Source organism: Agelaius phoeniceus, chromosome 10, assembly GCF_051311805.1.
Source record: "Agelaius phoeniceus isolate bAgePho1 chromosome 10, bAgePho1.hap1, whole genome shotgun sequence".
In the NCBI taxonomy this organism is placed as follows: domain Eukaryota; kingdom Metazoa; phylum Chordata; class Aves; order Passeriformes; family Icteridae; genus Agelaius; species Agelaius phoeniceus.
This window is the reverse complement of record NC_135274.1, coordinates 4290307-4314060: the sequence shown is the minus strand read 5'-3', so window position 1 is coordinate 4314060 and position 23754 is coordinate 4290307. Positions and strand designations below refer to the sequence as shown.

General features: G+C 45.9%; 1 protein-coding gene across 1 annotated transcript in view; it reads left to right on the top strand.

Moving 5' to 3' along the window:
* Nucleotides 1-23754, top strand: part of LOC129124358 (vesicle-associated membrane protein 2-like) — a 55204-nt gene continuing 31450 nt past the window's right edge. The window contains exon 1 of the mRNA XM_054639281.2: nucleotides 1-210. Coding sequence (XP_054495256.1) covers nucleotides 209-210 — 2 coding nt within the window. The 5' untranslated portion in view covers nucleotides 1-208. The remainder of the gene's footprint in view (nucleotides 211-23754) is intronic.

The following is a 23754-nucleotide window of genomic DNA, read 5'->3' as shown; positions in this document are numbered from 1 at the left end:
TCCGGGCAGGAGGGTGTGGAGGGGCGCTCCGAGCCTCGCCCCGCTCCCGGGCTGTGATGCGAGGCGCAGGCATGCTCAGTAGCCGGTGCCTACCCCTCCTCTCCCAACAACACAGCCTGCAACAGTAGGAGCCGGCTGGCAGCAGGCGCGGAGCCGAAAGCCATCTTTGCTGGAGAGGGAGCAGCGCAGCCCGCAGCCCCCGCTCGCCATGTGAGTACCGGGCAGCCGGGCACACGGCTGGCACCGCACCGGGGCTGGGCTGGGCCGGGGCTGCACACATGGCAAGGATGGACAGGGGTCGGGGCTGGACAAGGATCGGGGCTGGACAAGGATCGGGGGTGGACAAGGATCGGGGATGGAAAAGGATCGGGGGTGGACACATGGCAAGGACAGACACAGGTCGGGGATGAACAAGGACCGGGGATGGACACACGGCAAGGATCGACAGGGGCCGGGGATGGACACACGGCAAGGATGGACACGGGTCGGGGGTGGACAGGGGCCGGGCGGGGATGGACACGGACCGGGGATGGACAAGGACCGGGGATGGACACGGCCGGGGCTGGACAAGGATCGGGGGTGGACACATGGCAAGGACGGACACGGGTCGGGGATGAACAAGGACTGGGGATGGACACACGGCAAGGATGGACACGGACCGGGGCGGACACGGCCGGGGCTGGGGCGGCTGCCAGGGCGGGGGCTCGGCAGGTGCCGCGCTCGGAGCTGCGGCAGCACCGCCCGTCGGACCCGCTGCTGCTGCTGCTGCTGCACCTGAGCGCACGGATGGGCTCTCCCCGTGTTTATCCAGCAGCCCGGGGGTCACTGGCTCGTTTCTGGTCGGATTCATGCTGAAAAGGGAAGGCTGGGCCAAGATCCTCAACAGGTTCGAGCCGGGGTGGTTCAATAGCATGAGTCACCGGCGCTGCTGCTCCCGGCACACGGGTCCTGTTTGCTTGCCGTGTTTAATGAAACGCTCTCTCGCAGACGGGAGCTGTCTGATCAGGCCAGCCTCACCTTCTCCAGTGCCTATGGCTTCCTGTCAGCAGTGCTTGGTAGTAATCTGTTCCTTCTTGTTCCCATCTCTCCAAATACCTGCTCCAAGTTTTTACATGGAGCATTAATGGAAGCGTTAGCGTTCTCCGGTAGGCAGCGATGAAACCCCCAAAGCCCCTTCTGAAATCAGAACTGTGCTGAGGTAAAGAGGAATTGATCAGACCCCTCTTCATTCACAAAAGGATTCAGGCAGCTGAATGCATCATTTTACTATTGCCTCAATTCATGGCTCATTCCCAGTGACCTTAAGGGAGAGCCCAGGAAGATGTCTCAAACAAACAGTCACTTGTGCTGGTACTGGGTGATCCTGCAAGGACTGGAGCTTGGTTGATTCAGAGAACATGAGGAGTGCAGACTGCCTTGGGAATCTGTGATTAAATTGCTTTAAAAATATTTCCAATAACCAACTGTTCTTCAGGAGGCATTTTCAAAATAGAGTCTGCAATGGCATATTCTGAAACATTAGCTTTTGTCTTTAATGCTGTTTCCTAGATAATATCTCAGACAAGAAGCTTTTGTCCAAAATATTTCTAAAGCAAGGAACTCCTTGGAATTCAAAAAACCACTTTCTAATAGAAGATTCCTTATGCAAACACTGAAGCCTGTCAGTTAAAGCCAGTTCATTGTAGGCTCCTGTTGCCTGGCTGTGTTTCTGTTGAGCCAGATGATGACATCAAACACTTTTATTTGTACGTGAGCTGTTCTTCAATGATTAATATATGAGTTTGCTGCTGCAGTTTTGTACAACCTGAGCTGTTCTGACACTAAGCAATAATCAGATGATGTTTAACATAACCTGTATGTGTTTCAGTCAGTGTAAGTAGGTTTTCATGAGAGTATTTGTAAATTAAGTAGAAAGGGTGGTACTGATATAACTTGGTCATACTTCTCCTGTAGGTGCTTTACATCAGACTTCTGACAAAAATTAGAGGAAAATGGGAAGGCAGTTTTTGTCTAATTTAGCCAAATGGACTTTCAGTTTGATAATTGAAAGAAAACCAAGTCAAATAAGCACCTTGTCATTGACAGTGTCAGCTAGCTTCTGTCTCACTGCCAGATGTTGTAATGAAACCTTTCCTTTGAACGTCTCCATGGATGTCATGTCCCTGGAGCTGCTGCTGAGCCCCAGAGGTGAGGGTGGGCTGGCTCCTGCCTTGCAGCAGCAGCTGGAGCTGCCTGGCCATCAGAGCCAGCTGCTCTCTGAGGTCCCTCGTGCTGCTGTGCCAGCTGTGGCCGTGCTGGGCTCCTCCTGTGCCTGCCCAGACCTGCGCTGACACCCAGGGGGCTCTGACTCCACTGCTGGGATAAAGATCTGCCCTGGGCCAGGTGCCAGCCCCACCCAGCCCCTGTGCTGTCCCCTGCAGCAGCTTGCAGGGTTTGCTCAGGAAGGTACAGGGCTGTGCTGAGCTATTCCCAGAACGCTTTCTCAGTTTCCAGCTCAGGAAAAAGTCTCCAGCTTGGGCAGTGTCTGAACCTCGAGGGAGTTCTTTGTATTTCATGTTTCTTTGTATTTCATGTTTCTTTGTATTTCACGTCTCCTGGTGGGTTTTGTTCTCTCAGTAAGGTGTCAGGTGCTCAGTTTGTGGTGTCCTGGCTGAGGAGCTCTGCAGTGTGTGGCAGCAGCTCCCTGTTGGTTTGGAGCTGACACGGAGCAGGCTCTGCCTGATCTCGCCCTTGTTTTGGAAACCAGAGAAGAGTGTTCCTTATTCACCGTGTTTTCTGTGACCCATGGCTGTGTGTCACCCCAGCAGAGCTGCATGGTCCACATCAGGTGGGAATCTGTGCCTGTGGCCTCTCACAGTGAGCACAACCCAGGGCAGGTGGGATCCATCCAGGTAACAGAACTTTCACCTTTACACAGGCAGAGGAGGGGAAGCTGTAACATCAATGAAATGAAATGAAAGGAGAAGGACATAAAAGGTGTTTAAAGCAAGAACAGGGAAAGGTCAGGCCTGCCAGCAGAGCTGGGAAAGTTGTTCCAGGTGTGAGGAAGAGCACACAAACTCATTTGGAGGAGATATGAGAAGCGGTGAAGGACAAAATGGTGCTCAGAGCTGAGGTGCTCCTGGGCTTTGTTCCTGGCTGGAAAACAGGACAGGAGCAGCAGGTGAAGTGGTGGTTTTGTCTCCTTTGCAATGGCCACAGCTTGTGAAAAATGCCAATCACTTGTTTTTAAAATTTTAAAAGTGTAATAGTAATGAAATGGTTATAAAGATAGTAATACAATGAGAGTAATAGTAATTTGGACAATTTGAATTAGGACAATATGAGACAATAAAAAAAAAGAGTTACAGATGTCCGGGTACCTTTTCTGGGCAGCACAAGCCTGAAAAAGGACCCACATTAACAGAGGATTAACCCTTAAAAACAACAGCCTCTTGCATATTCATACACCTCATCCATGATGCATAAATTCCATTCAAACACAGGATTCTGTCTGGGCAGTGTCAACTTCTTCCTCTGAATCCTAACAGCGCCTTTGAGGTGGGAAGAAGTTCATTTCTTCTGATAATGGGGCAATAAATTCTTTTTCTCTGAAAGATTCAGGTGTCCTGTGGCTGCTGTCTCGCTGCGAGTCCTTTAAAAAAAGTATCCTACATAGAATAGTTTCTATTTTAACTTTTTTTATAACCTAAAACTATATTTAACACACTACTTAAGAGAATTAATACAGCATTACTTTCTAACACAACACATATAATATTCATTTTAATATTTGAGAAAAGCCAATTATAAAATACATGCATTTTTCACACAGCTCAATGGGCAATCCCATACCATAGCAGCTGGAGGCATGGGGCCATCAGGCAGCTCAGTGGCCAGGCTGCAGGGTGCCTCTGGCTGCATTAGTGCAGCACCATGGCAGGGACACCTTCTGTGAGACAGCAAAAGCACCTGGGGCAAAGTCCTACCTCATTCCCCAGGCAGCAGTTCGAGCTTCTTAAAAGAATTATTCTTGTGCTTGTTTTAGAGCAGTAAGGAGGGGATGGGTGGGATTAAAATGGCTCCAGCAGCAGAGTGAGTCTGTTCTGGTTGAGTGTCTGTTCAGTTTCTCTGAGAACAATGTCGTGACTCTTGTCTCCTGTTGTTTGCAGAGCAGTGCTTAGCCCTGCTTTTGTGGCCATAATTTTATAAAACTTGTCAAAATCTCCCTGCCCTTTTCTTGTACTAATCAGCAGAGACAAACAATTCAGTATAATCCTCTTCACAGTCCTGATCCACTGCTTGCAGGGAGTTCAGTGCCTTACAGGAGTGCATTCAGCCAGGGCATGTCCTGGGCAGGTCCAGCAAGCAGGAGATGGGGGAATACACGTTCAGAGGGATGCAGCTGTGTCTGTGCTCCCTCAGAAATGTCTTCCACAAGGGCTCTGTAGAGCCAGGGTGCAGGAAGATGGGAGCCCCTGGAGCTGTCAGGGTTTCATACCTGGTGGCCAGTGCTCATTCCCAGCCAGCCCAGGTCAGGGGTGACATTTCTGCCATTCTGCCCCTCCTGCAGGCAGCCAGAGATGATGGCTTGGGCTGGCTCACACAGCCATGGCTGTGGAGCTGCTCTTCTCATCCAGGGCCTGTAATGGAGCTTGAAAATAACCAGGCTGAGCTCAGAGCAGCAGGGCTGTGGACATTGGGAAAGGATGCTGAGGAGTGGGAAGAGCCCAACTTTCAGCACAGCTCTGTCCTGGCCCCTGTGCTGGTTCTGAGGCTCACAGCTCTTTGTAAGAGCCTTTAAGGAGTAGGAGCTGCTGCTTAATCTGCTGCCTGGAGACATCACCAGGGGGATTCAGGTGCTTTATTCACTGTTGGCTTCCCCTGACTTGCTCCCTTGTGGCATCATGCAGACACAGATCAGCTCCATGTACTGCAATAGAAATAAATGCTTCCAGCTCACATGAGGTGCTGTTCCTCATACACTCACCTTGCTCTTGGAAGTAAGGGTGGCCCAAGTAGGTCATAAATCTTTTGGATATTTGGGTGATGAGTGTTTGAAAGTGTGGAGATCAAACTGTGTGGTGTCTTGAGGGCCTCAGCCAAGGAAGTAATCTCAGAAAGGAGCTAATGGGAAGGATATGTGACGAGTGTAGGCAAAGATTGTGTCCTAATAAACATTCTTCCAAACTGGCTAATGTGAAATAGATGAAACCCAAATACCTGTAGTTTGGAGATCCCTTTCCTTGTGACTTAGCTCTCCCTTGTTCTGCTGTGCATCACCACAGCTTGTTCCCCTTGACTCCCAGCATTTTTCACAGATAGCTCCAGCTGTGGAGTGACTCACAGGACACTGAGAGTGGCTGCAGCAGTAGATGAATTGGTCTGGCAAAGGAACATTTCTCCTTCTTCAGGAACTATTTCTGTAATTAATGTCTTCCTGATCAGGCTGTAGAGCACCAGGCAGAGCCACGTTTGTGTGCAGGGGTGTGGAGAATGTTCCTGGGTGGGGGATGAACAGGCAGGGCTGAGGGCAGGAATGGGTTCCATGTTCTCCCTCTCCTTGACTGCCACTGGGCTTTCTACCAAGTGGGAAGAAGGGTGGAAGGCAGGAAAAAAGAGCTCTTGGGGTCTCTGGCTGCTCAGAGTGACCCCAAGAAGAGTTCCTAAGTCTCTTTTCCCAGCCCAGTGCTTGAAGAAGGAGTCAGGGCTCTTCATTTCTCTGTCTCAAGGTTGTTTATTGTTTCTTATCTATAAAATTCTTTCTCCTGCCCTGCCGAGGTCCATCCAGCAGGACAGTTCCAGGCACTCTGCCTGCCCCTGGGGTGGGGTTATGTCTTTATACTAAAAACTACAATGTGTACAGTGTTTACAATTACTTCCCAATACCCATCACCTGTATTAGACACTGAGCTTCTACTCTAAACCAATCCCAAAGTGCCAACATCACAGCAGAAGATGGAGGCCAAGAAGAAGAAGGAGAAAGGCTGGACACACCCAGTTCCCTCCATCTTGCCCCCTGAACCCCCATACCAAAACTCTAAAATCTACTTTTCCACCCCATGATAACTTCACTATTATTCTACCTAAACTGTTGTGGCTTGCTGATCTTCATATGAGGTTGGTAATTTGCTCCATGGGTCACAATCAAACCCACAGGTGTTTTGGGCTCTGTGCCAGGGTCTCTGAGCCCCCTGGCAGGGTCTGGGCTGCTCAGGACAGCCAGAGGGATGCTCTGGGTCCTGGCAAAGAGGGAGCAACCAGTCCAACAAAGCATCAGCTCTGTGCATTCCAGTCATTAACCACCAGACAGAGAAATCAGAAATACTGAACCCCACTGTGCTCCTCTGCCAGTCTGTGGGTGCAGAGCCCCTGGAGCTGCTCCCTGCCAGCCCAACCTGCCCAGCTCCAGCTCCAGCAGCACAGACAGGCACCAGTGAGCTCAGGCTGACCAAAGTGTTTGTTTGAAGCAGCTCCAGCTCAGAGGGAGAATATTGCCTCTCCTACTCTCCTACGTCACTGAGCACTCTCTGCTGTCATTATTCATGGCCATTACCTGCAATTAACCGGCCTGGGTTTCTGGAATGATGCAATTCCTTTTCCCTGCCTGTGGCTGAGCACTTGAAACCCTTTTGCATTATTCACTGCAGAAGCATCAAGTGATTGCAAGGTGGGGTTTTTTAACTGCTCAGCTATGACAACCTCATGTTTTTTCAGTGTAAATTAGTGAGTAACTCATTGAAATAGAGCTGTCTGTACCTTTGCAAGTGTTTTGTTGGTTGCAGTTATATTGCTGCTTCTGTGCTGGGTGATATATTTAGAATGGAGGTTTCTGACCAAATAATCTGAATTACATGATCCAGTTCCTTGATCTTTTTGGATGAAAAATTTAATAAGTGAAATAAAAGTATTTATATTTCAGAATAAATGAGAGAAAAATTTAATTTATCTGTGTTTTAACTTACACCTGGACTCAGTATCACAGCATCAAAAGAGAACTCTTCTGGAAAGCAGAGATTCTCCTATGACAACCTTTTAGAAGATAAATCCCATAACGTTTCAGGGGTTGTGTTTTGTTTAGTTTGGGGGTTTTTGGTCTTTTTTTGAAGTACATTCTCATCTTTCTCATCTCTCTCACTGCATTGCAGTGCACTTCCAGTGTGAACCAGTAGATGGATGGTCATGGTTTCCAACATGTGGGCGCTGCACGTTTGGAAGCACCAGAGAGCTGGAAGTTTGTGTTTGTGAGGGGTCTGTGCTGTGACCCTCAGTGGAAATTCATTGTTTTGGAGCCAGTGGAAAGCACAGGGAACTGCAGCAGCCTTTGCAAGCAGCTGGAGACAGAGGCAGAGCTGCTGCGTGGTGGGAACAGCCCAGAGGCTCTGGTGGGTCCTGTCCCATCCAGTGGCCCCTAAAAAGGATGAGGCTCCATGGGCTGGAGCCTGAGCAGGCAGAAATGTGTCCCCAGAGTTTCCAGAACTCCCTATGTGATCTGGAAAAGAGCTGAAGAGAGGAAACACACAGAATGTATGAGTGTTGAATTGGGCTCTTCTCAGTGCTTGGTACTGGAGAGGTGCTGGTTTTCTTTTAAGATGTGATCTTACACAAGATCCAGGTGGGAATTTGTATATTGAAATGTTACATTTTTAATTAGTAATTGAAATTTGAAAAGCAAACAGTATTAAAAATGCAGTCATTGTAGCAAAAGTGTTTTTTTCTTATTTCCTATTCTGGAAAATGTGTCATTACAGAATTATCAAAACACTTCTTTGCATTCAAGGAAAGGAAGTTAGAAAATTTGGTTTGAAGTAACTTCTTGAAGGACTTCTTGCAGTGCCTGTGTTGAGGAGAGATGTTTGGAAAATTGTTTTGGGAGATAATGAAAGGTCTGACTGGATGGTGTCCTGAGCAAGTCCATGTAATGGGCTCTGCTTTGAGCAGATGGTTGCTCTAGATAATCTCCAGAGGCTGCTTCCAGCCTCAGTGCTTCTCTGGCTCTCTTTGAAAAGGTCACTCATAATTGAGTATGTTGGAGTTAATTAAACTAACATTTGGCTGTTTCCCAAACATTCAAGATCCTGACGTTTCATCCATGATAACTTTGATTTTCAACCCACTGGCAGTGGATGCCACAGAAATCCCTGTGATAGAATGGGCAAACATATGGTATTCAGGAAGGGAGGGAATGGAGCAGCTTGGAAAAATCCAGATCACTGGAATGCATTATTAAATTATAAAATTTTGTCTTGGATGCAAAAGTTTGTGTTCTTCCCACAGAGAACAAAACCCAGATTCTCTGCAAGTGAGCTTTGCCATCTCTCACCTTCAGCACAGGCTGCCCCAGCCTGGTGCCAGCTCCCAGCTCCCTGCAAGGGTCACAGGGCCTGGGGGTCTGGGGGCAGCCTTGGAGCTGCTCCTGGAAGTGCTGCCCCAGCAGAGCACACTGGTCACTTCAATAAAACCAAATGGTACCAAGTGGGGTGTTCAGGCCACAGCAGAGGAGAAGGAAAATCCCTGCCCCTGCAGCAAGGAGAGGGGTCACCCACAGCAGGCAGGGAGTGCCCCTGGCCAGGGCACCAGGGGATGCCCAGAGCAGAGTTCAAATAATAAAGTGGGGATTTATTAAAGGCCTTCAACAGCCACACCTTGGGCAGCCACAGCCTCCCAGAGACTACACCCGAGCTGGACAATGGGCACCAGTTTTTCAGACAATTATAAGTTTGATCCATTTACATATCAGGGGTTAATTCTCCAATTAAAGCTTCAGCTAATGAAGTCATTTACCCCCAGTTTGTTCCCCTCTGATTCACTTTTGTTTGTACTTTTTGGGTCCTGAGACTGTGGGGAGTCCATGGATCTCAGGCCCAGAGGGATTGTTTTGTCTGAATAAAAGGGAGAACAGCAGCTGACAGGTTATGGAGTTTACAGTGAGTTTAGAGTTATGCACTGATGCAGTACAGGATGTGAAAAATATAAAAGCTAAAATCCTAAGGAATCTCTCTCTCTGTCCAGGCTGTCCCATCCACATTCAACTGCCAGAGGCTACAGAGGCTTCTCCCAGAGGCTACACCCAAGCTGGACCATGGGCACCAGTTTTTCAGACAATTACAAGTTTGGTCCATTTACATATCAGGGGTTAATTCTCCAATTACAGCTTCAGCTAATGAAGTCATTGACCCCCAGTTTGCTCCCCCAATTCACTTTTGTTTGTACTTTTTGGGTCCTGAGGCTGTGGGGTGTCCATGGATCTCAGGCCCAGAGGGATTGTTTTGTCTGACCAAACTGTGAGGACAGGAACTCACACTCTGTGTGGAGTTTGGAGTGATGCACTGATGCACTACAGGATCTGAAACATATAAAAGCTGACATCTTAAGGCACCATCAGAAGCTGGATGGATCCCTAGCCCAGCACCTTCCCTTCCTCTCAGATCTCCCTCCTCACTGTAGATTTTGTGTGCCTCTGGAGGAGGTGAGCAGTGAGTTTCCCATGCCAACTGCATTTCTTGCTGGAATCAATCTCTGAACCCTCCCAGGCAGTGATCCAAGTGCTCAGCTCACAGCATGGAGCCTGTGTGAGGGCAGCTGTGCATCCATCAGGGAAAGGTCCTGGGACCTGCCTGGGCTTCTCAGCACCCCCTGCACACACAGAAACCCCTGGGAGCTGGGGGTGCTGTGATGCACTCAGTGCTTTTCACACACTGAGGTCTGGGGTCGTGTGATGTGTCAGCATTTTAGAAATGTAAGGATCCTGATAAAGCTTTCCTAGAAATTATGAAAATTATTAATTATCCCTAAACCCACTTGTTATCTGCTACAGGAGGTCAATGGTTAGAAAGTGCATTTGTTCATTTGGATTCACATGCAAGAATAGCTCCTCTCTATCTGCTGTGCCTGCCCTGTGCAGGGCCTGAATTCCAGTGTGCTGCAGCAAGGCAGAGGGCACAGACCTGCTCTGCTGGCCCCACCAGCTGGTGGCACAGACTGCTGCAGGGGTCAGTGTTCTGTGCATTATTTTGGAGTTTAAGGGGCATTCTGTGCCTGGACATTCCTTACTGCTGTCAGTGATCTGAGCAACACTGAAAGAAGAGACAAAACTCTCTCATCCCCTCTCCCCCTCACTCTTTTTAGGCTGACTTGTGGGAACTGAATTGAACTTGTTTCTGAATTGAACTTGTTTCTGAACTGAACCTGTTTCTTAACTGAACCTGTTTCTGAACTGCAGCTGGGTTTGCTGATAGCTCTGACAGGTTCCCCTCACACATCTGCAGCAGAATCACTTCCAGGTGTGCCCAGAGACAGCACCTGGTGCCAGCAGCTGCCACCCTGTGACAGCTGAGGTGGGGAAAGGAGAAGGGAAGCAGAGGAACAAAGAGCTTTAATCAATAGCAGCAAAAACATCCCAAGGGCACTGAGTGACAGAGCAGCCCTTCCAGAAGGCTCTGGCTGCTGGGCTGATTCCTGCACCTCAGAAGGTGATGGGGTTTGGGGTTTGGGGTTTGGGGTTTGGGGTTTGGGGTTTGGGATCTGGGGTTTGGGGTTTGGGGTTTGGGGTTTGGGGTTTGGTGGTGCCCTCTGTCCCACTGGCTCACCCAGGGTTTGAAGGCAGAATTTGCTGAGCTGGTGTCAGAGCTGTGCTGGGAGCATTTCTGCTGATTGGCACCTGGGACAGCTCCCTTGGGGTGGGCAGTGCCAGCATGAATCAGCAGATATCCACCCTCCTGGAAGCCACTGCCAGCCTGGATATCCCAAGTGCTCAGCAGAGATCCCAGCAGGCTATAAAAGTCTGCTTGTGAAATGTTTGACTTCTTCTTTCCAGCAGGGAGCTGTACAGTCATTCCCTGACAGCTGAGCTGGTCTCCCACACACATGTGAAGATCACACAATGACATTTTTCAGCAACTTTGTTTACTAGATGATACAAATACAAAAATATTTCAAGTCACTTAACACCTTGATGCTTTTTTCTTTGCATTGAACATTTTAGGGAGATGGGGGAGGGAATGGGAAGGCAGAATGTGCCCCACACCTCTTGGCATGCTGGCAGGAATGACATTTCCACATCAGCCTCATTGCTGCATGTACATGAGGTGATGTGCTCTCTTGTATTTCATCTCTGTGCCTGATCTGTGGCTTCAGCAGCAGCAATGTTCCAGCACAGACCTTTCCATCAGCATCTTCATTGCCCTTGCAGTGACAATCACCCTTATGCACTTGACTCTGGGGGAGAATGAGCAGATTTGATTAAGTTCTGTGCAGACTGAGGTGTCTTAGCAGTAGGATGATCTCCTAACAGAAATCACAGCTGACAGGAGCTTTTCCTGTTGAACCCCACCTGGCCAAGCCAGTCAGGCACTCTGCACTTGGTGTTTTCCTTGGTGCTGACTCCCAGAGAGCTGCTTGCTCAAGAGCTCCTTCACCAGCACAGCTTTGGGGACAAATCCTGCTCAGTCCTGGTGTGCCTGTGGCAGCCCAGCCCTTCCTGCTCCAGGAGCAGCCTGGATGCTGAAACCTGTCCTGCAGAAAGGGCTTGGAGTAAAACACAACAATTGGAGTCAAACAGCAAATATTGGGGCAGAAGGAAGAACAACTCTGAGTGTTGGTGTGTGTGAACACAAAGAGAGAGCCTGCACCTTGGAGAGGGAGACAGGGACCCCACAGAGCAAAATTCCTCTGAAAAACCTTGGAGAGGAAAACAGGGAATCCACAGAGCAAAATTCCTCTGAAAAACCTTGGAGAGGAAAACAGGGACCCCACAGAGCAAAATTCATCTCTAGAACCTTGGAAAAGGAAACAAGGAACCCACAGAGCAGAGCTCTTCTCTGGAACCCTGGAGAGAGAAACAAGGAACCCACAGAGCAAAATTCCTCTGAAAAACCTTGGAAAAGAAGACGAGGAACCCACAGAGCAGAGCTCCTCTGAAAAACCTTGGAGAGGAAAACAAGGAACCCACAGAGCAGAGTTCTTCTGAAAAACCTTGGACAGGAAAACCTGGAACCCACAGAGCAGAGTTCCTCTCTGGAACCTTGGAAAAGGAAACAAGGAACCCACAGAGCAAAATTCCTCTGAAAAACCTTGGAAAAGAAGACAAGGAACCCACAGAGCAGAGCTCCTCTCTGGAACCCTGGAGAGAGAAAAAAGGAACCCACAGAGCAGAGTTCTTCTGTAAAACCTTGGAGAGGGAAACAGGGAACCCACAGAGCAAAATTCATCTCTAGAACCTTGGAAAAGGAAACAAGGAACCCACAGAGCAAAATTCCTCTGAAAAACATTGGAAAAGGAGACAAGGAACCCACAGAGCAGAGCCCCTCTGAAAAACCTTGGAAAAGGAGACAAGGAACCCACAGAGCAGAGCTCCTCTCTGGAATCCTGGAGAGAGAAAAGGAACCCACAGAGCAGAGTTCCTCTGAAAAACCTTGGAAAAGGAGACAAGGAACCCACAGAGCAAAATTCCTCTGAAAAACCTTGGAAAAGGAGACAAGGATCCCACAAAGCAGAGCTCCTCTCTGGAACCCTGGAGAGAGAAACAAGGAACCCACAGAGCAAAATTCCTCTGAAAAACCTTGGAAAAGAAGACGAGGAACCCACAGAGCAAAATTCATCTCTAGAACCTTGGAAAAGGAAACAAGGAACCCACAAAGCAAAATTCCTTTGAAAAACCTTGGAGAGGAAAACAGGGACCCCACAGAGCAAAATTCCTCTGAAAAACCTTGGCAAAGGAGACAAGGAACCCACAGAGCAGAGCTCCTCTCTGGAACCCTGGAGAGAGAAACAAGGAACCCACAGAGCAAAATTCCTCTGAAAAACCTTGGAGAGGAAAACAGGGACCCCACAGAGCAAAATTCCTCTGAAAAACCTTGGAGAGGGAAACAGGGACCCCAGAGAGCAGAGCTCCTCCTGGAATCCCCTGTTCCTGTGTGCTGGCAGGGACCAAGGGGCACCAGGGTTTCTCAGTAATTCTCTGTGGTCCTGGAGGAACCTGCAGGCCCTGGTCCAGGGGAGGAACCAGCACTCACACATCTGGTGGCACTGAGGGGCTGCAAGGCCTGAAGGCCCTGAGGAGATGAGTGCTAAGCAGCAAAGGGAAAAGGGGTGCAGAAGGTCAGATCTGTGTGGGGAGGCAAACCCAGAATGCTCAGAACGTGGCTGCTGAGTGGATCAGGCTCAGCTCAGAGCCAAATCCTCCTGTACCAGGGGCTTTCCCTCTGAGGCACTGCAGGAGCACTGCACAGTGTGAAGGGAAACACAAAAAAAGTAGCCAAAAGTAGTTTAGAAGGTAACTCCCAATGAATTGAGCAGTACTTTGCTGAGTGAACATGAAAAATCCCCAAATATTGCAAAATATTAGACATTTAACAAAACCTCAATGTGACCGGCCAAGTGTTTGTTTAATTTAAAACTTCACTTTTTTTTTTTTTCTTTTTTTTTTTTTCCCTTGGTTTGTTTGTGGGTTTTTGTTAGGTTGTTTTGTTTTTTTTCTTGGTTTTTTTTTGGGGTGTTTTTTTGGTTTTTTTTTGTCCTTTGGTGCTGGTGCCTGTCTCTGGGTCTGTTCTGGTACTTCTTGTGTGTTTACAGCAAAGGCAGCTGTTTCCTCAAAGTAGATCAGGGTGGTTGTTCTTCACTGTTTGGGCACATGTAACCATTTGTAAAACCCCTCCAGTGGAAGGGATTTTCTGCAGTGGCTGAGGTTGATTTCTGTTATCTTTGTTTTGCTTTGAAACTGATGGTGCAGGTTGCTGAAGGGATTTTGAAGGTAAATGAGGAAGGAGTAGCAACAGAAACACATCCAACAGCCTGTCAGTGGTGACAGCAGACAGGATTGCAGTAATTCCTTTGTGTTGTCAGATGAACAAAGGGAATCCCTCTGCTCTGAGCTACAATTTCCTTCAATTTGGTCAAAGTAGAATAATCTGCATTTATTCTTCTTGGCTGTCTCTTGGAGAGAACAAACTAGGCAAACTCTGCTCATTCTTTCATAACAGAACAGACTGGATGTGGGCTGGGGTCAGAAGAAAATTAATTTAGAATATGTGAGGGATTGAGGTGAGGGCCTCGACTCTTTCTTACAGAACTTTTTAATTTCTCTAAAGCCTTTGCATCTTCTGTTCTGACAAGCTCCTACCTGGTAGATCCTTTTTTTTGGGAGCAGCACAGAAAACTGAGAATTGTCATGATGGACAAAGTGAGGAGGACACAAGGACAGCCTGGCTGGGATCACTCTGCCTCTCTGTTGTGCAGAGAATGAAATTACTGCTGTCTCTGCCTCCGGTCTGCAAAGCACAACAAAGGGAAGAAGAAGAAAAAAGAAAAGGACTTTGTTTAGTTATCTTCAATTATTAAACCATTGCCCAAGTAGTGGGGGCTTGTTTGGAGCTGGGAACTCCTTATACCCAAAGCAGGGTTCTTCTTGAGAGGCCTTTACTTTTCCTTAAAGCCTTTACTTTACTTGTGGTGTATTTTGTATTTCTAATTACCTATGTGATTTTTTTTACATAGATTTTACACAGAATTTGCTCTTGGGTGTGTCCAGATAAACGCTCAGGGTGCATAGCTCAGACATCACAAAGACAAGTTGACCTTGCAAGGATTAAGGGAAGATATTAACACTCCCCAAGAAGTGTGAGATTTAAGGTGAGAAGATATTCAGCACAGGAACAAACACCTCTGTCTGGGAGCATGCAGATGTTTTTTTTCAAATTGCTGCTATTTATAAAGACAGTTGCTTTGTGCAAATGTGTATAAAGAAACATCAGTTCAGAATTTTCCATGATGCGGTGCAAGAGCTATTTTACATATGAACATTATGATTTCAAGCATGTTCTGTTTGACAGTTCAGTGTTTTGTTCTGTCTTTAGAAATCAAGCTCTGAGAGGCTGCTGGTTTTTCTATGGTGGTGTGTGCATTAGATGCCTTGGTTTGGGATGGGAAATTTGTTCTGTTTGTTGTTCAGAATATCTACAATGGAGAAGTTACTTGACAAATTTAAATGCTGGAATTTAACATTTTGTTTTTGGGGTCCAGTGCACTGGGGTGGCTCCTGTCCAGGCTGGGGATCTGGCTTTGCAGAGCTCTTGTTTCTTGTCACTTTGCTGATCCCAGGGTGTGCTGCTGGTGCTCACCCTCTCCACATGAAGGTATCATTTGTAATAAATCTAATGACAACAAACCAGGAACAATTATTTTAAGTTTGTGCTTACAGCATCAGAGAAGTGGAGAATTTATTTCACAGAAGGACAATGGGTGACCCCTGCCTGCACAGGAACTGGCCCTGTTCATAGAAGAAGAAAATCCTGGGCTATAATAATACAATACCCTACCAGGTGGAAGAGGATGCATCCAGCATCTTTCTCTTGCCTGTTTGTCCCCAGTCTGTCATGTACATGGTAAGGAAAGCAAATTGATTCTTGCAATGCTGGCAACCTCAGCACTGCACAGATTTACACAACACAAACATTGACAAATGAACCAAAGAAGAATTAAAATCTCCTTGGAAAACTAAGGCAAATGTAGCTGTATAGAATATATTTTCTGGATTATTTTCCTTCAGAATAACAACTGTTGGTCTAGGACTGACCTTTGAATATCTTTGCTCTCCTGTAACTATTTTGCCTCACAAAACCTTCTGTGGAGTGAATTTGCTCCAGCAGTGTGTACACAATGTGTGTCTTTTAGATTTTTCATCAGAGGCCACTTCTTGTGTCATCAGGAATAAACTTGCCTGGCTTGGTTCTAATTTGAAATTTGAGTTCTTAAATGTTCATAAATTAAAAAAAAATTTAAAAAAGCAGGGAAAAACAAGCATCACGCTGGGATGTCTGAATGGAACAGAGCCTGTGGAGTGAGGAAAATATCTTCTGACTAGAAAAGATCTTTGAAGAGAGAAAATAAATTCTCTATGGAAAGATCAAAGCATATGAAGGTAATGGATTATGACAAGGTAAAAAAACACCTGGAGAGAATAGTTAGTTCAAACATAAAAGAGGGGAATAGGAAGGAGTAGGGTTTTTTGTTGGAGATAAAGGGTAGTTTGATGGCTGGCTAAGTACTTGAGATTATATGTTGTAGCTAAAGGGTTATTAGTGGGAATTGGGGCTTTTTTCCTGTCTGGTGCAGCCTCCACTTCTGTGGTGTCAAAATAACCTTGGAGCTGTAGTCCTAAATTCCTGCCCTATTGCAATGCCCTATGCAGTGACTGCAGCCTGATGCACCCTGCAAACAGATCCTGACAGACTGACAAGAGACTGACATAATTGCAATTAATCTTAAAAAGTCACTTTAATAGTCTGAGCAGGTCCTGCCAGGGTCAGAAACAGCATGGAGCTTATCCCAGAAAGAAAGGCAGAAATGCATCTGGTGAGCTAGGAAATCTTCATGGGTGGAGAGCTCTGGGAAAAAACTTTGGTTCAGGTTATGTCAGCAGAGATCCCCTGCCCTGCTGGGTCCCTGTTGTCTTCTATATCAAGAGTTCTATTATCATTATAGTGCAAGGATTCCACATCACCAGAGTTTCATAGCTCCTCGATGTTCCTCACAGGCAGCTCCTCTAACACTGACTGTTCCTGTCCTTGCAGTAACCATCTGACTCTGTGACTCCAGCTCCCACCAATCCACTCTTTTATACCACTGTTCTTATTGGCTACAGGTGTGGTCTGTTAACATCAGGCCTGCTCCTAATCCTTAGTAATTGGTTCAGCTACAACTCGATGGGGGATAAGATTACATTCTATACCACCTTCATTTACCCAAACTGTGTCCCCCTACAATTCCCCCTTTTTCTTTTAACCACAGAGTTGCATCATTTCCAGAAGTACATATTCAAATAAATTCATATATTTCATTTAGAACTAAGAGTTATACAAAGGTTCAAACAGCATATTATAGTACAGATATATATAATGTATTTTTCTAAATGTCAGTTCAGTTTTATAGCTTTTCCCAGTTTACATAGCACTTATCTTCAAGGTCTTTTACACTCATATTTAACAAACACCAATAGCTGTAATTGATTAATTTTGCCAATAGTTTAGTATTCAAATCCGGTTTCCATGGGTCATCCCAAATCCATGGGACAATATAGTTTAGTCCCAAATCCATGGGTCATCCTGAATCCACAGGGCAATACAGTTTAGTCCCAAATCACATCAGGGTCACCATTGTTATCTTATATACCAAGAGTTCTATTATCATTATAGTGCAAGGGTTCCATATCGCCAGAGTTTTGTGCATCCTTGATGTTCCTCGTGGGCAGCTCCTCTAAGCACTGACTGTTCCTGGTCCTTACAGTAACCATCTAACTCCAGTTCCCACCAATCCACTCTTTTATGCCACTGTTCTTATTGGCTACAGGTGTGGTCTGTTAACATCAGGCCTGTTCCTAATCTTTAGTAATTGGCTCAGCAGCAACTCACTGGGGGATAAGATTGCATTCTATATTATTTACCCTTACTGTGTCCCCCTACAGATCCCCTGCCCTGCTGGAGGTGCCCAGCCTCACTCACTGCTGCAGTTCTCCTCTGTCACAGCCACAGCAGCTAAAGCTGAGCAGCAGAGACAGGTCTCAAGGATGTCCCTGTCAGTGGCACATCAGGGGGAATCAGGCTTTGCCAAGCCTCCAGGAGCTGAGATCAGTGACTCTGTCTAAGGCTGGGCCCAGCAGAGCTGCACCTCATTGTCCTGTTCCTATCCCATCCCTCCCTGAGCCTCAGCACAAAGCAGCAGTGACAGGGTTTGTGCCAGGCTTCACCTGAGCCAGGAGTTCAGCTGCCCTAAGCACAGAGTGCTGGATGTCCTGAGAGCCCCTCAGAGCCACCTGCAGGTGCTGCTGCTGGTCTCTCTGGTTTATTGCTCCAATTTTGGAGCATTCCAGAAACCTGCTGCTTGTTTCCTTCATTGCCATCCTGCCTAAACAACACTCAGTGCCCTTCAGCAGCACCTGCCTGCCCTCTCTCCTGGGTCACTTGCTCCTTTGCCTTTTCAGTTTTTAAGGAACAACCTGCCTCTCTTGTCTTTGTCTGCAGAAGCTCATTTGGGTAAAGGCAGCAGATTTGTATAGTGACCTGTGAAAAATGCATGTATTTTATGATTGGCTTTTCGCAAATATTAAAATGAATATTATATGTGTTGTGTTAGAAAGTAATGCTGTATTAATTCTCTTAAGTAGTGTGTTAAATATAGTTTTAAAAAAGGTTATAAAAAATGTTAAAATAGAAACTATGCTATGTGAGATACTTTTTTTAAAGAAAGGACTGGCAGTGAGACAGCAGCCACAGGACACCTGAATCTTTCAGAGAAAGAGAATTTATTGCTCTCTTATCAGAAGAAATGAACTTCTTCCTGCCTCAAAGGCGCTGTTAGGATTCAGAGGAAGAAGCTGACACTGCCCAGACAGAATCCTGTGCTGGAATGGAATTTATGCATCATGTATGAGGTGTATGAATATGCAACAGGCTGTTGGTTTTAAGGGTTAATCCTCTGTTAATGTGGGTCCTTTTTCAGGCTTGTGCTGCCCAGAAAAGGTACCCGGACATCTGTAACTCTTTGTTTCTATTGTCTCATATTGTCCTAATTCAAATTGTGCAAATTACTATTACTCTAATTGTATTACTATTTTTATAACCATTTCATTACTATTAAGCTTTTAAAATTTTAAAAACAAGTGATTGGCGTTTTTCACAGACCCTAAGGGTCACAGCAAATTTATTTATGTGTGTCACCTCTGTGTTGCTGCTCTGATGGAGAGCTGAACAATCCTGGGGTGCACTTCAGCACATCCCATTGGAGCTGTGCCTGTGGCCATTGCTGTGGGGGGGGTGTTGGTACCAGATGGGGACAGAGGGAAATGGAAGCCCTAGAAAATCCCAGCTATGAGAAATAACTACTCACTTTTCATAGTTTAGGAAGGTTTATTAACCTTATCAAGAATACAACAGAAGACTGAATAAAGAAAAAAGGTTACAGCGCTGGGAGCAAAAGATTTTCCCCACCGTGTGCTCAGCCCCCTCACCATGGAGGCTTTCCCTGTTTAACCCTTTAACCCCTCCCAAAGTTCTGTCCATCAGCCCCTTCTTTGCTGTCCAGTGGTGGAGATCTCCTCCTCAAATCCTCATTGGAGGTCAGGTGTTCCATAGTGACAAGCCAGCCCTCCCAGGTGTCCCTTGATAACCAGGTGAGGGGGTAAAACATAACTATAAATACATAAAACTTTTCTTAGCCTATATACGTGATATTTGTCTGTTAATTGTGAGAGTCAATGATTGCATTACTCATCTGTCACACAGCCCTGGCTCCTCCTTAAGCACAAAGCCTGTGCTTTGTGGGTGCTCCTCTGCTCTTCTAAGAAGTGCCTAAACTGATGTAGTCATTTGCTGCTTCCAGCTCACAACCTGGAATGAAAAAAATGTAACTAAATTAAAAATAAATTCTAAGCTTTTCTTTTGGTTAGACAGTTACTTTTTAAACTAACATCTGTCCCCATGATCAGAAGGAATTAGAGAAAGGATTTGATCTCAGTGGGTGCATGGTCCAGAAGGAATGGAGCAACATGAGTGCAAAATTCAGCCTTCAATAGCAAAGCACTGCTATCTTCTCTTCTCTCAAGATCTTGTTTAGCTTGGCAAAGTATAAACAAACCCCAAGAAGTTACGGGAAGTAGATGCAGCAAGACTGGGTTGGATAGAACAAATGGTTTTGATGAGAGATGTTATTGCTCTGGAAATGAGAAGGTAAGAGACCTTGAGGTGAATATTTGATATTCAGAATTCTTGATAGCTGGATGCCAACAGAATTTCACATGAGTGATTGGCCAGGGCCACAGAGTGACTGAGGCAGATGTCAAGAACTATCACAGTGTCGAGGCCTTTGCCAGCTCCCCGTGTGAGGCCATGTGTTCCCACCTTTTCTGGGATGCTCTGCTGTGACTGTGGTCACAAGGGTTTTCAGGATGAAGAAGAGACAAGAATGTTGACTCCATGATCAGAAGGCTTGATTTATTATTTTACGATATATGTTACATTAGGACTATACTAAAAAGCAATAGAAAAGGAAAGGTTTCTTCAGAAGCTAGCTAAGCTAAGAATAGACAAGAATGAATAACAAAGATCTGTGTCTCAGACAGAGCAAGAGCCAGCTCTGCCATGAGTGGTCAAGAAATCCAAACATCCACAGGAGACCAATCATGGGTCCACCTGTTGCATTCCACAGCAGCAGATAACCATTGTTTACTTTTGGTTGCTGAAACTGCAGCTTCTCACAAGGAAAAATCTTAAGAAAGGCTTTTTCATGAAAGATGTCTGCGACACCCTGCTATAGTCCTTCCTGTGTCATGAGAAAATTGAGCACTTTGTTGTGTCTGGCACCACCTTTTCGTTGTGTTTTTGGGGTTTGTTTTTTGCTATCTTAGTTCCCAGCTAAGCTTAGATACCAGCCCTAAAATTTCAGTTTTCCACCCTTAAGGGTTTTAACCCTTATTTTACCCTGGTGCACCTGTGCAGAGCAGCAGTGAGAGGGGCAGCCCTTGGCACTGTGTCCCTGCCAGGCCCAGAGCAGCAGGAACAAGGGAGTGCTGCTCCCAAAGATGCAGTGACTCCTCCTGTTTCACTCAGCTCTGAGGGGCTTTGCTTTTGGGTCACTTTTGGTCACATCAGTCACGTCCATGGCAGTGTGGAGGGTGCAAGGTGACAGCACACACAGTGCTGCTGCAAGAGGTGTCAGAAAATAAAGGTGGGATAAAAGCAAGAATTAGCTGTGGACATATTGAAAAATCAACATTCCTGTCTCACATCGTTGTTCCACTGTGAACAACACATTTGGCCACCTTGGCTTCTTCTCTTCTCATAGTTGGGAACAAAACGGATTAAGAAGCAACAGCAGCTCAGTTTTCATTTGAGGAAGGAAATAGAGTGATTCATTCTGAAGCCATGGGCTCCAAGGGAGGAAAATCTGAATTATTAACAGCATACTTAAACATGACGGGTGCTGACACCTTCATCTCTTATTTTTACTGCCATGGATTTTCTTCACATGCAGTGAGAGAATTTACACTATAGGAACTGTGAATGATTTCATGCTTCCTACCCGTTTTTAGCTGCCTAATTTATGGAAAGCCATTACTAGGTGAGTCACTGCTTTCACAGGATTAGTGTGGTTGAGATAGAGCTTTGGGTGTTCCTTTAATTTCCATATTTGCTTGAAAGGAGCATCAGACCCACATTAAAACTGTTATTGTTTGGTATAACAGGGGAGTTCAGAGTCTCTGCTCTCCTTGATCATGGGCAAATACTGAGGAGATGCTCCCTGTCCTTACAAGGAGCTGAATAAACAAGAGGTTTTTATCTGCATTCTAGATACTCTGAGTCAGGGTGGCTCATTGCTCAGAACTTGTGCCTAATTGGATGGGAATTCAGTAATTCCAAAGATTACAAACCAAGCAATACCGGGAATCTCACTATACATCTCACTTTAAAGAACTAATTGCAGAAGCACATTTACTGTCTGGTTGATCTTGTTGAGAAGTAGACATTCACAAATTAAAAATGTAATGTGCAAGCCTTACACAGGGTGAGGGTTTTCCCCTCATAATAATTGAATTGTGCAGGGAAATACATTTGGGCTGTCTGGATCAGGAATGAAACAGGAGAAAATGCAGAGTGTGAAATACTCAAGTGCTGAATAAGGGGCAGATTTCATAGCCAATACTCTTTGTAATAAATAACTTAGAAATATTTGTTCAGTTTAGACAACAGACTCCAGCAGGCAGCAATAGATAAAATTTAAAGGAAATCCTGAATTGATTTTTTTAAAGCTAATTTACTCATCTGTAAAACTCTAAAGATGTTGCAAAAGGCACCTGTTACTTACCTTTCACCCAATTACAAGCTCTGAAAAAAAAGCACAAAACTCTTCATAACAGTGCTTGAAGATTGGTATTTTTGCTGGATAAATTCTGAGGCAGATCTTCAGCTGCTACAAAGAGGTGTGACTCTGAAGCCCCAGATTTTCTTTTTTTCTAATGAAAGACCTAATGAGCTACCCACTTCCTTTTTCCCTAGGGATTTTAAAATGCTTAAGAGATTTTAAAAGCCAATGGAAACAAGTACAATAGTGACTGATGTGCATAAAGTTGGAAGAAAATCAGTGATCAGTTAATGCTAAATTACAGAAACTAAAGATCCATCATGTTAATCAGCTGGTGTCTGTACATGTTTTCATGTGTACCCCCAAGTGTGTGATTTTGAAAGAGTTCTTAGAAAATTAATTTAAAATTAAATTCTTAAAACCTGTCATCAAACCGATCACAAGAGCATGTACTTGCCTACTTATTAACCAATAAACATTTTTGGCTCCTTTTTTACTGTGTGAGTCTGTGGTGGAAATGGAACTCCTTGTCATTGACTTCTGTAAGGAAATTCACAGGACTTGGTTTATTTAGAATTGAATTGTTCCATTGTGCTTTTCCAGTGGGATCTTTCTTAATGGAAATGTCTTTGGTCTACACATTCAGTAGCCATACATCTGGATTTCCAGGCAAGCATTTTTAATTTTCTTCTGAACTGAGATCAATACAAACATTTGTGGTGGCTTCTTTTATTTGTACTTTCCAAGCACCCCACATTTTTCATGTTGCTTCATTCAGGGCAGCTGAGTGACTGAATGCAGAAGAAAAGCAGAGCAACAGCATTCCTTGGAGGCTGAATGATTGCTGCTCATGTCTTACACCACTTTTATGTAAAATGAACAGTGTCCTCCCCTGGGAGCCACTGGTGTGGCTGAGGCAGAAAACTGAGGAGCAAAAGCAACAGCAGAGGCTAAAAAGAGACACATGCAAGGGTTTTAAATGGTGCTGGCTTTGGCCAGTTTGTGTGATTGCCCTTTTACCACGCTGCTGAACTCCATGGAGTGGGGAAAAGCTCAGAGATGCAGATTCCTATGGGAAATCAGTAGTAGCCAGGTGGAAATTCAGTAGGCAGGTAGGAAATCAATCAGTAGCCAGGTGGAAAATCAGTAGGTGCTAAGTCAGTAGGTGTTGTCATTACATTGCAAGGGTTCCATATTACCAGAGTTTTGTACCTCTTTGATGTTTCTTGTGGGCATCTCCTCTGGGCACTGACTCTTCCTTGTCCTCACAGCCACCAACTGACTGCAGTTGCCCCCAATCCACTATTTTATAACACTGTTCTTAATTGGCTACAGCTGTGGCCTGTTAACATCAGGCCTGCTCCTAATCCTTAATAATTGGCTCAGCTGGAACTCTTTAGGGGATAAGATTATATTCTATACCACCTTCATTTACCCAAACTGTGTCCCCCTACAGTAGGCAGGTGGGAAATCAGCAGTAGCCAGGTGGAAATCAGTAGCTAGGTGCAAAATCTGTAGGCAGGTGGGAAATCAGTAGCCAGATGGAAAATCAATCAATCAGTAGGCAGGTGGGAAATCAGTAGCCAGATGGAAAATCAATCAATCAATCAATCAATCAATCAATCAATCAATCAATCAATCAATCAGTAGGCAGGTGGGAAATTCAGTAGGCAGGTGGAGGAGAGGCCCAGGGAGTGGTGGCAGCTGAGAGGAGAGAGCAGGAGCAGCTCAGAGCCTCTCCCTGCTGCTGCAGCCGTGCTGGGACCTCACCTGAGCTGTGCTGGTGCTCCCTGCAGGGAGAGGCTGGAGCAGGGCTGGGGATGGAGCAGGAACTGCAGGTAAGCAAGTCCTGTAACAGAGGTGAGCTGAAGGTGTTTGGTGGGATGTAGAATTTGGGGATGGAGCCAGGCGTTCTTGGTTTAGTTC